The sequence below is a fragment of the Ochotona princeps genome, chromosome 1 (genome assembly GCF_030435755.1).
Source record: "Ochotona princeps isolate mOchPri1 chromosome 1, mOchPri1.hap1, whole genome shotgun sequence".
Taxonomy (NCBI): Eukaryota; Metazoa; Chordata; class Mammalia; order Lagomorpha; family Ochotonidae; genus Ochotona; species Ochotona princeps.
This window is the reverse complement of record NC_080832.1, coordinates 51653305-51666190: the sequence shown is the minus strand read 5'-3', so window position 1 is coordinate 51666190 and position 12886 is coordinate 51653305. Positions and strand designations below refer to the sequence as shown.

General features: G+C 41.9%; 1 protein-coding gene across 4 annotated transcripts in view; it reads right to left on the bottom strand.

Annotated features, from left to right (window-relative positions):
• The window catches only part of CDK19 (cyclin dependent kinase 19), a 171213-nt gene that overhangs the window by 18008 nt on the left and 140319 nt on the right, over positions 1 to 12886 (bottom strand). For 3 of the 4 annotated variants that reach the window (XM_004580323.2, XM_058658650.1, XM_058658697.1), the window contains 2 exons: positions 7277 to 7334; positions 641 to 772 (listed from right to left, as the gene is read on the bottom strand). In XM_004580323.2, coding sequence (XP_004580380.1) covers positions 641 to 772; positions 7277 to 7334 — 190 coding nt within the window. The remainder of the gene's footprint in view (positions 1 to 640; positions 773 to 7276; positions 7335 to 12886) is intronic. The other variant, XM_058658729.1, reaches the window with a different exon arrangement.

Genomic DNA, 12886 nt, shown 5'->3' with positions numbered 1-12886 from the left:
TTTCCCAAATGGAAAAGCATGTTCTCCAATACCATACTACTCTCTCTCTCTTATTTATTTATGTGTTTGTTTGTATTGGAAAGGCAGATATACAAAGAGGAGGAGAGACAGAGAGGAAGATCTTCCATCTGCTGATTCACTCCCCAAGTTGCCGCAACAATCAGAGCTTAATCGGTCCGAAGCCGGGAACCAGGAACTTCCCCCAGGTCTCCCACGCGGGTGCAGGGCCCCAAGGCCTTGGGCCGTCCTTGACTGCTTTCCCAGGCCAAAAGCAGGGAGCTGGATGGGAAGTGGAGCAGCCAGAACATGAACCAGTGCTCATATGGGATCCCAGCACACGTAAGGTGAAGATCTTAACCACTAGGCTACTGTGCTGGGCCCAACACTACTCTTATTTTTCTGCTTTTTTTTTTAATGAGAGAAAACTCTAAATCTCTCCAATTTTTCTAATCAATATGTAGGTAAACAAAAGAAAGAGATTTGAATGTTATTTCTTCCACAGCAATTTAACAGGATCAAATGCCTCTATTTTCTGCAAGGAAAAATATTTTTTTTTCTTTCCAAGGAGCTTCATTATTGTACCACATGCTATTTATGACCCTTCAATGCCAAGAGAGTACATCATTTTAGATGAACTTACCAATGGCTTTTGTGTAATGCCTTGCACCAAGCAAAAGTTCTGGAGCGCGATACCAAAATGTCACAACCACGGGGTCCAAATCTGCTAGTGGCTTCAGTGGAGAATTGAATAATCTTGCAAAACCCATATCAGCTGAAAAGCATAACACATGAATATGAAACTCAGTTTGACACGCAACTGGTCCCATGCAAAGTGGACAATGGTCACTGACCTTATAACACAGTCCCTTTTCTGCTTTCTAACCAGAGCTCCACACCAGGCACTGGATCTAAATTACCTCATTCACCTTTAGTATCCCTAATCTGTGGTAGTTACTATTGTTGTGCCCATTTTATTTTGAACTTTTAAATGGTTTTCCTCATATATTTTTATTTATAGGAAAGGCAGACACATACACACATACAGGGAAAGAGAGAAAGACAAAGATGCATCTTATCTGCTTCCCAATGCCTGCAGCAGCCAGGTCTGAGCTGGGCTGAAGCCATGGGCCAGGATGCTGATCCAGGGACCCAAGTACTCGGTGTTTTATCTGCTGCCTTCTAAGGTACGCATTAGCAGGGTGTTAGAATCAGCAAACAGGGTTCTTGTGCCCAGACACTCTAACATGGGATGAGAACGTTGTCTTAACTGCTGTAGTGAATGTATATCCCTGGTTTTCCTGCTGTGCTGATGAAGAAATTGAGGCTTAAAGAAATCCTGACTTGGGCCCGGCGCCGTGGCCTAGTGGCTAAAGTCCTCTCCTTGAATGCCCCGGGATCCCATATGGGCGCCGGTTCTAATCCCAGCAGCTCCACTTCCCGTCCAGCTCCCTGCTTGTGGCCTGGGAAAGCAGTCGAGGACGGCCCAATGCATTGGGACCCCACACCCGTGTGGGAGACCCGGAAGAAGTTCCTGGTTCCCGGCTTCTGATCGGCACAGCACCAGCCGTTGCAGCTCACTTGGGGAGTGAATCATCGGACGGAAGATCTTCATCTCTGTCTCTCCTCCTCTCTGTATATCTGACTTTGTAATAAAGTAAAATAAATCTTAAAAAAAAAAAAAAAAGGAAATCCTGACTTATCTAAGATCAAAGAGGTAGTAAGGAGAGAATGAGAATTAGAACCCAGTTCTGACTTCAGATTTCTTGGGTCTTAGACACTTAGGATTACATTTTTAAATGTTTATAAAATCTAACCTGGTCCAAAAGTCTTTCTCCATTAATTATGACTTCTGTATGCCTATCCAGCTGAAGCTTAACTCCATCTTACAGTTCCTACAAATGATGAAGTGTTTGTATACATCTCTTCCCTGCTCTATGTTCAGTGACATGAGATCAGTGACATCACTGACCTTGGCTAAGATGGGAGCGCTAACATCATGGAATGAGGCCTTTTCCCTCCCAAAGACAGGCATTTATTGAATGAATAATAACCAGATACATGTTTATAAGAACACAAGACTGCATAAGAGATAATTTGTTATAATCCAGCACTGAACCAAGGTCTAAACCAACACTAACCTATTTAAATGTTAAGGCTACACAAAAACAGTAAAAAGAATATCTATCACTATAATATGGTCTTAGACACTAATTTTCTTGATATTTTACAAACTACCTTGTATTTATAAAACACGTTACAGTTTACAAATGCTATTCACATAAATCATGTATCACTGCATTTGATCCTCATCTGATAAGCTGCTGCTCTGGTTTCCTGCATCCCACACAGCAGTGTTGGTTCGAGTCCTGCCTACCCTGCCTCTCCTCCAGTTCCCTGCTGAAGAGCCTGAAAAGTAGCAGAGGATGGCTCAAGTTCCCGTGGGAGAGCCAGATGCAAGTCCTGGCTCCTGGTGGCAGTTTGGCCTTAACACAATTGTGGTGATGATTTGGGGAATGAACAAGAGTATGGAAAAACACACAAATTCTGGTATCTGTGTGTATATATCACTCTACCTTTAAAATAAATAAATCTTAAAAAAAATGTAAGTATTTTGCTCCCTCTTTTGAAATGAAGAGTCTTAACCCAAAATAACCAAATAAACACAAAAGCGGTTAATGATGACTTGTGTTCATAGGGACAGTAAGTACAGATGCCAGTACCCAAACCAAAATCGGGTTACAATTTAGGAGCTACATTCTTCTTTTTAAAGAGTTTTAAATTTTTTATTGGAAATGTAGAGTTACAGAGAGAAAGAGAGGAGAGACAGAGAAATATCTTCCATCTGCTGTTTCACTTCCCAGATGGCTGTAATCGCCAGGGCTGAGCTTCCAAAGCTGGCAGCCAGGAACTTCTTCCAAGTCTCCCACATAGGTGTGGGGACCCAAGGATCTGAGCCAGCCTCTGCTGCTTTCCACTGGCAGAGACCTACATCAGAAGTGAAGCAGCTGGGGCTCAAACTGGCACCCAAATGGGAAGCCAGCATTGCAGGTAAGCTACATTCTTAATCATTGACCTGACATCCAACAAATTAAACATATGATAATTACAAGTCATAAAGTCATAAGAATGATAAACCTCTATAACTTGAAATATATAAAATACATAGTAGGTACTGATTGTATAAAGGGGCCCCAAAGTAATAAAATGCAAAAGCACTCCTAAGTTACAACCACAGAGTTATCACTTAATCTGAAACTAATATGTTATCATTTACATAAAGTAAAATTTTTGGTTTATAATGGTTTTGTTTCTTTATACAGTTTAAGTAATTGTACAAGACTTTCTGAAAATGCTTTGGAGTATCTCAGTCTGAAAAAATCAAGGCTACCCAAAGATGCCTGTGTGCTGATGCCTACTTTTTTAAACTAAACCTTCCCATGACAAAGAAAATTATTCAAAATCACCCTACAAATAGCATATCTATCTACTGTTCTATAATATTACATGATATTTAAAACACTATTTTGTACATTTATTAGGTGTTGATTGCAAAGTACGCATAAGATGAAAATGACTGGGCGTGATGAATATAAGTGAAGAGTCAGATACTGACTGTGGAAGGCAACATACAATGGGGTGTCGCTCTGGCCACTGCAAATCACTTTGCAGGAAAGGCTAATGCCAGTAGCTCTCCCCTATTCCTTACCTCTTTAGTTTTAGCTAACTTTCTTTTAAAAAAAATTTATTACAAAGTCAGATATACACAGAGAGACAGAGAGGAAGATCTTCCGTCCGATGATTCCCTCCCCAAGTGAGCTGCAACGGGCCGGTGCTGTGCCGATCCAAAGCTGGGAACCAGGAACTTCTTCCGGGTCTCCCACATGGGTGCAGGATCCCAAAGCTTTGGGCCATCCTTGACTGCTTTCCCAGGCCACAAGCAGGGAGCTGGATGGGAAGTGGAGCTGTCGGGACCAGAACTGGCGCCCACATGGGATCCCGGGGCATTCAAGGCGAGGACTTTAGCCACTAGGCCACGGTGCCGGGCCCTTTTTAAAAATTTTTTACTGGAAAGGCAGATATACAGAGAGAAGGAGAGACAGAAAGCAAGATCTTCTGTCCACTGATTCACTCCTCAGGTGGCCACAGCGGCCAGAGCTGAGTCAATCCAAAGCCAGGAGCCAGGAGCTTCTTCCCAGTCTCCCATGTGGGTGCAGGGTTTTAAAGCTTTGGGCCATCCTTGGCTGCTTTTTCAGGTCATAAGCAGGTAGTTGGATGGGAAGTGGGGTGGCCAGGACATGAACTGTTGCCCCTATGGGATCCTGCAACATGCAAGGTGAGGACTTTGCCACTAGGCTATCGTGCTGAGCCCTAATTCTCATCTTTTCACCATCAGATGGAGTAAAGGCCAGAAAGAAACAATGAATATTCTTTAAAAACAATTTCTGTGTATTGCATAACTTCAAAGAGCCTCAAATAATTATTTTTTTTAACTTCGTTGTATGACACACTTTCATAGGCTCTGGAATTCCCCCAACTCAAATAATTATTAACATAGAGAAAAGGTAACTAGCCTAAGTATTCTGACCACTTTGCTTTCATAACATTAGATATGGGTGAAACTGGTGGAAAGTGGGGGAATCCTGGTATGGGTGCTAACAATGGCAGAAACAAGTGACAGAAAGACAACCACACCACCAGGATGCACACACAAGATGTACAGAGCAGACAAAAGGAACAAAGGGGAAGCTGTGTGACAGTGCCGCAGGCTGCTTGTGGTGTGCCCAGGCCCTTGTGGGGAGCACCTGCATGTCCGGTGTGACCTGGGATGATGTCTGCTATACAGTTATAAAAGTGAAATAATCTGAAAGTTCAAGCCTGGAGATTGAAGGGTAAATCGTTCTGAACAAATTAAGCATTTTACGGAAGGCTTGGGAAGGGAAAGGCTCATGGTTTCCCATTCAGCTAGGTTTTTCTTCCAAATCCAAACAAAACTGTATTAAACTGGCAAGCACAGACATTACTAACTTTCAAAAAGCCGTGCAACACCAAAAACAAAATCTAAAAGAATGTAACCAACTAGACTGTTCTCTAGACCTTAACTGTTTACCATTACTTACTTCCACAATCTTGGTTTGATCCCTAATCTGGGGTAGAATTACCATTCTAAAACTCCTAACAGGGATGTAACTAACTGGCCCAGGAGGCATACAGATTCCTCTGTGGTGAGAGTTAGGGGAGGACATTAGACGTGGGTGGCTGGGACAGAGGTAACACAGTGAATTAGCCTGGGGACAAGTGCGTAGAGGCTGCCGGCAGGACACACACACACTTCAGCTTGGGTGACAGAATGGCACCTGAGGTCCAGATTTCAGACTCATTCTTTAAGAGAATACAAGATTTTGAGGCTACAACTTATCCATCCTCTACACTAACTGCAGAAGGAGGCCCAGCCCAGCGCTTAGGCTTTCCTGAAGCAATGGTTATGGCAGTAAGAGGCAAAAGTGAACAAAACACAAGCTGCCTAAGTGGAGGGTGGAAAGTCAAAATTACATGACACCATATAGAAAAGGGAGCAGACTGCCTCGGGGCCAGAACAAATGGTTTGTTGCAGTTAAGATGACCAGTTCCTAATACAGGCCCCTAGGTCAGAGGTCACAGGTCACCAGTGGTCTTTTAGGGAAGAGTTTTAATAATAGAGTGATGGAATTTGAGGCCAGATTACAGAACAAATTTGGCTAAGTGGAACCGAAGGGTGAATATCTTGTGTTTCAGAGGTAGAGAAATAAGAAAAGGAAAAGCAGAGCAAATGCTAAGGACAGATGGGTGTGTAGGGGTTATTTTAAAACTGCAGAAGGCTGTCAACATTTAAAGATGCAAGGGAAAACAGCGATCCTGTAACACACTGAGCTGAAGTGTGACGGGAGTGGGAACCGGCTCTAGCAGATTGGATATAGGACAGGAAGGAGGATCCTTCTTCCCCAGAGGCTGTTGCACAGGTCCAGCTATGTTGATGAAACAGGAGGGCAGGAGTCTGAGGACTCAGAATGCAAGCACCACCTCTGAAAGGCTGAGCAAAGTACAGCTGCTTCACAACTCTGCTTATCTGAGATATCTCCCTTTTGAGGGTAGTTGTGTAGACCACCTCTCCCTCCACAGTCCACTGTCTCTCAACGGAGTGGCCATCCTTTACCCTCCTTCCCACCTGTGCCTGCCAAAAACTGGGGACTCAGTTCATGTTTAAAAGAAAGAGAGAATTAAAACAGCAAAAGAAATAGCAAGGAGTGGCGGAAAGGGCCGGGGAGGGAAGAGAGGAGCGCAGTTACTCAGACTTCATTAACATCAATAAATCTGTGAGTGATTCTGAATCTCCGCCAACTCTGAGCGCAAGTTTTAAGAAAGGGAAGTTAGTTCAGAGCAGCTGCCTCAGGAGCTGGGTTAGCGGAACGAATCAGAGAAAACAGAAAACCAAGCAGATGCAAAAGGGCAGCGTGGATTCATGGAAGGCTGGCTTAGCAGAATGTTGCAGCACCTCCAGCAAGGTCTATTTCAAAATGCAGAGAAAGCAGGCCGTGAAGCAAGATGCATGGAAACCCCTTCTAAAAAGCACTGACCATGCATTAAATATAATTTTTGGTTAAAAAAAAAACCAGAATACAGCATTCTTAGTTCCTTTTTGTTCCAGATATGTTCCAAGTATAAAGGTTGCTGCATTCTTAGCGAGCCTTCGAGGTTCCAAAGGAAATGTGAGGACACAGACGAGACTCCTGCCAGCACAAGTAAGAGGCTGCAGACACGCACATTTATCTAGGGTGGATCTGTGAGTGCTTGGCACAGGAACTGCACAGTGGAAGATGGAGGGGGCGGGGACCGGCAAGGATATGTATGTAGCAGGTAGGGGTGGGAGTGTGTTCAGGAAGAGAAAAAAATATGGCAAGACAGAAATCAGAGTTAAGATCTGGGGATTATGCTCAGGGTGATGGTGCAAGACAGTGCTAGCAATCCAAACTCATGTGTGAAAATGGCTGTTTGTGGGGTTTTTTTTTCCTGACTTTGCTGATCTGTTAATTCCCAGGGCTGCTGCCAGCTCTTCCAAGATCTTAACCATGGAAAAAATCCTATGCATTTTATAGCCTAGCTATCTACAGTTTCGACGTCTCTTCCAAAACTACTATGAGGAAGTAGTTACATACGAGTTAGGCATGAAATACTAAAAAAGCAACCCACGTTTGCCGTCACTTTAGTTTCTTAGTTAATTATTTCAGGAATAATTACCTACCTATTTTGACTCTCCCCCTCTCAGGACCTTCTCCCATTACTAGGATATTTGCTGGTTTCTAGAAATAAAAATAGAGCACTCAAATTACTGTGTTTTATTCTTTTGATAGGCTCTAAAAAGGAGCAACTTCTTATACAAAATGACCATTTTTATATTTTCATCAAAACTATAACCAAATATGAAGCATTCCTACAAAAAGCATGAAACATTAAGTTAATGCTAATTTTATAAAAAACATCCTTGCTATTAAAGCATACCTTACTTTCAAAATATCATAACAAATAACTGCAAAGTAATTAAAGCTATCATTTCTATTTATCAAGTAGAAAACAAACTTAATAAGAATTTTAAAATCTTCACAAATAATTAACTGCCAACTGGCCACAGCAGAGTTTATGTGGTTGAAAAAATTTTATATGAAATTTCAACCTACAACTTCATTTAAGTAAATCAGATGGAACAGTCCTTGCTAAAAACCTTTAAACTGCTGAAGGAAAACACAATTAATATTCAACAGACTCTATGAAAATGTATAGTAAGCTATGGCACATGCAAAGGTGAAGAATTCTGAATCCAACTTTAAAATGTAGGAAAATCAAAACCAAGACTAATGCGGAGACACACAAAGAAAAAATGTGGCTGCAAAGGGATCCTCATCTACAAAGACAGAGCAACAGAAACCGGGGAGACAGGCTTGCAGGGGGGACAGTAAGCTTCCTTTGCAAATTCTTTGGAGAGAAACTTTAAATTTTTAACTTACTAGATTCAATTAACCAGTGACTATTTTTAGTGTGTTTTAGGGCCTATTGGGAGGCCACATCTAGCATCAAGAGAAAAAAATGAAAGCATATGAAACCAAGTCCCTAGCCTCCAGGTGCTCACCTATTATCAGTAAAAACAATAACCAGAGGCTTTGTACCAAGTTAGAGATCCCTTCCAATGTCCTGATCTTTTTTTATTTTATTTTTATAAAGATTTATTTATTTTTTATTAGAAAGGCAAATATACAGAGAGAAGGAGAGACAGAGAGGTAGATCTTCTGTCCACTGATTCACTCCCCAAGTGGCCACAGCAGCCGGAGTTGAGCCATCCAAAGCTAGGAGCCAGGAGCCAGGAGCCAGGAGCTTCTTCCAGGTCCCCCATGCGGGTGCAGGGTTCCAAGGCTTTGGGCTGTTCTCTACTGCTTTTCCAGGCCACAATAAGGGAGTTGGATGGGAAATAGGGCTGCTGGGACATGAACTGGTGCCGATATGGGATCCCAGCATGTGCAAAGTGAGAAATTTGGCTGCAAGGTTACCACACTGGGCCCTGTCCTAATCTTTTCAAAGGTGCAATGAAAACAGTTCGATGAACTACTAAGAAAGTAGTTCAAAGGATGAAGTGACTAAGCAGAGATTTGCTAAGGGAAATGTTCACTGGGACTGGGGGGGTCAGGAGAGCATCCATTAGCCCAATCCTGAAACATGGACAAGGAAGTAGCAGTTCAGAGTGGAAAGGGCTAGAACAGGTAAGCTTGGGGACAGCCAAAAATGTGGCTTGACAGAAATGAGAGGACTCGTGGCTGGCATGGGAGAATGATCCCAAACTCTGGCTCCTTCAGCCCCAGGAAAGTGACATGGCCCCAAGACTGCAGACGGTGAGAGGACAGGAAAGGGAGGTGGAACTGTGTGTGAGGGAAGGAGGGCCCTGCAGCTGACACAGAGAGGGCGGTAGGGAGTTGGGAAACCATTTAGAGGAGAAAAATGTACAGGAGTCTGTGTCTGGCTGAGGTCAAAAGACAAAGAGTGACTCAAATTTCACCAAGGTTTGGAGTACATGTGACCAGAAGAATGAGGAATCATTCCTCGGAAACAGAAGAGGTAGGGAAGAGGTACCGGTTCCGTAAGAGGAGCAAGACAGGACGGGAAATGACATCCTGAGTTTGAGGAATGTGAGGTACCTATGTCACACTAGCCAGGGAAGCGGGAATAGAAGTTCTGGACTTGAAAACTGCTTTCACAAGAGTATGATGACTGAAAACAGGAGATAGGATTAGTTCACCACAGCAAAAAAATCAGAAAAACAGCATCACAGAAAAAGTGAACTTTCAAAATTCAAATCTGACGAGAACTTATCAAAGAGCTATTATGTATAAAATGTCATACTGCACACTGTCAGGAAATGAAGAAAAACAAAACATGAAGACTCTGACTTCAGGGAGCTTGAATCTAACAAGAAGAGATGAATAGCCTTTTAGAACACAGGCAGACTGTGAACAGTACCAAAGTGGGGGAGAGAGGGAGGAACGGATGCGAGGAATGACTGGTTCCCGTAAGTAAACATTGACAGTCTTAAATAAGAATGACCAGGATTTTGATGAATAGAAATAAACAAAAAAGGAATGTGCAGGCTCCTGGAACACAAAGCACATTCACACAGAAACACACATCTGGCATGATGAGAGCCTGTAAGTATCTTGATATAACTACAGCATAAAATGTTCAATGCACACAAAACCAGAAAACTATGTCAGGAATAAAATGTGACAGTAAAGAAACCAGAATTCATTTTATAGGCACATTCATTCTACAGGCAAAGCCAGACAGGACAGTGAGGTCATCACAGCTATGTTTTGGAAGAACATCAGATAGCAATGTGAGGTTTAGACTAGAATGGATGGAGGAACCCCAAAGTGGAAGCAGAGAGACCAGAAGAAACTGGGCTACCAATGGTCGAGAGAAAAGCCAGGGCACACTAACCTATGGCATGAATCATGGAAGAACCTCACAGCATTTATCAAAGTCCTATAATTGGCACCACTTCCATGCACCACACTCTCCTCCTTTATTCCTGCTACAACTACTGAGGGACATATGCACAAATCAGCTGTAGTTTAGATACCAGAGACACAGAAGTGAGAAAAAAAAAAACAGGAAAAACCTTATCTTCAAGGAGCTCACATTCTGATGGGAAGAGAAAGACAAGAAATACATTAGTATGCAGTGTCCCGCATGCTAATAAGTCTATGAAAAAACAAGGAAACTATAGAATACTGCAGCTGATATTATGAGGGACCCTGCCCTCCCAGAACTACCATAGGCTGCAAAGAAACATGAAACATTGCTGCCTTCACAAGGCACAGCGACAGAAACCTTCAATCCTGCTCCAAATGGATGCATCCCCATGGCTAGAGAGTGAAGATAAGGCCACAGGTGCCTGGAAACAGATGTCCAACTTGGTTACCGCAGGTCAAGGAAGCTAAGCCGGACACCCTACAAACAACATCCTTCCACTTGCAGCAGAAGCAAATTTTTTTATGAAGCAAAAACCTCTAAATTTGGGCCTGAGGAATTGAACAAACACACACACATACATACACACACATTTTCCAGCTAAAAGTCAGCATTTTTGTATTGAGTTCAAGAATAAAATCTATTCATATGTTGTTGGCAAGAAAATGTAAGAATATAAAGAAAGAAAGCAAAAGAATATTTGAGAATAAATCAGGCAAACCACTAAAAGAAAGCTGGGTTAAGTACAGTAACATTGGACTGAAAAGTTTATAGACCAAAGGCATCACTGGGACCAGAGGTGATCACTATGTAATGAGGCAAGACTTAACTCAGGGAGAGGCAATATTCCTAAACTTGTCACACACACACACACACACACACACTCCTTTAATATAACTTCAGAAAGCAAAGAGACCAATGACTGCATGATTTCCCTAATTACAGACATACCAAGCAAACAAAAGAAGAAAACATAGACTACTCAAAAGGCAAGACTAACAAGGGCAATCTAGTGGGCATATACACAAGTTTTCACCCAATAATTAGAAGATATAAAAAGATATATAAAAATGTACTTTTTAAGATTTACTGAATTTTATTGGAAACTCAGATTTACAGAGCGAAAGTGACAGAAAGATCTTCCATCAGCGAGTTCACACCCCAAGTAGCTACAATGGCTAGCCAAGAGCCAGAAGCCTCTTCTGGGTTTCCCACATTTGTACAGGGTCCCAAGGCTTTGGGCCATCCTCTACTGCCTTCCCAGGCCAGAAGCAGGGAGCTGGATGGAAGCGGAGCAGCCAAGGCATGAACTGGCATACATATGGAATGCTGGCTGTCCCACAAACTACTAACAATAGTAAAAGGGTCTAGATAATTGAATAATATTTTAAAAATCATTGTACTTCTATATCTGAGTAAAAACCCTAGGAAATAAAAAATTTTAAAGGCAACACTTCTACAGCAACAAAAACCATATAGTACTTATAACTAAATATATCAAAGGATGTGCATGATTTGTAATAACATGAAACCTTATCTTAATGATTAAGAAGTCCCAAGTAAATTAGGATCGCATATTTATAAAGAAGACTCAATGAAGTAAAGATACTGCATGTTTCTTGGCAGCCTATGGTAGTTCTGGGAGGGCAGGGTCCCTCATAATATCAGCTGCAGTATTCTATAGTTTCTCCATAAATTCAACATAATCTTGATCAAAATTTCATCACAGTTATACATGCATGTGTGTGTGTGTTTGTGTATGTGCGCTTGAGTTCCTGCCACCTACATAGGAGACCGACATGGAGTGTCTGGGCAGCACTGGGTATTGTGGATATCTCTGGAGTAAAGTAATAGGAGACTGTTCCTCTCTTTCTCTTCTCAGTCTGTAAGAAAGAAAGAAAGAAAGAAAGAAAGAAAGAAAGAAAGAAAGAAAGAAAGAAAGAAAGAAAGAAAGAAAGAAAGAAAGAAAGAAAGAAAGAAAGAAAGAAAGAAAGAAAGAAAGAAAGAAAGAAAGAAAGAAAGAAAGAAAGAAAGAAAGAAAGAAAGAAGGAAGGAAGGAAGGAAGGAAGGAAGGAACAAAGAAAGAAAGAAACAAAGAAAAGGAAGGAAGGAAAGAAAGAAAAAGAAAGAAAGGAAGGAAGGACGGTAGGTTTTTTTAAAGAATTACTCTAAGTTAATATGAAAAACAATCAAGTAGCAAAAATGTCCAACTGACATTTAACTAAAACAGAGAAGTATTTACTCAAGATACATACAAAAAGTTGTTCAACCTCACAGTGAACTGCTACGTTATACCTACTAGAATGGTTAAATACTAGAAATTGCCGTTTCCTTGGTTTTAAGAACTTGGCACAATGGTTAGGGTGCTGACTGGAAAGCCTGTATCCCATAGTGGAGTGCCTGGGTTCAAATCCTGGCTCTGTTTCCAATTGCAGCTTCCTGCTAAGGAGTATCTTGGGAGGAAGCAGGTGATGGCTCAAGTAAGTTTTGTCCCTAGTCACTCACACGGAAGACCTGGACTGAGCTCAGGGATCCTAACTATGACTTGGCCCAGCCCTGGTCATTACAGGCAACTGGGGAGTAAACCAGTGGATGGGAAGATCTCTCAAATGAAAAAAAATTTTTTTCTTTCTTTCCTAAGTAAAGAACTGTTGAATGGGGAAACTTTGATACATTGCTGGTGGGAGAACACCAGACAACTTGTTTAGAAAAAAATTTGGCACCATTAAAACACTGAACAATTTGTCCAACAATGCTGTTCAGCAGATTAAGTTAACACTTCCAACACCAGTATCTCATATGAGAGTGCCAGCTCAAGCCTGAGCTGCTCCACTTCAGA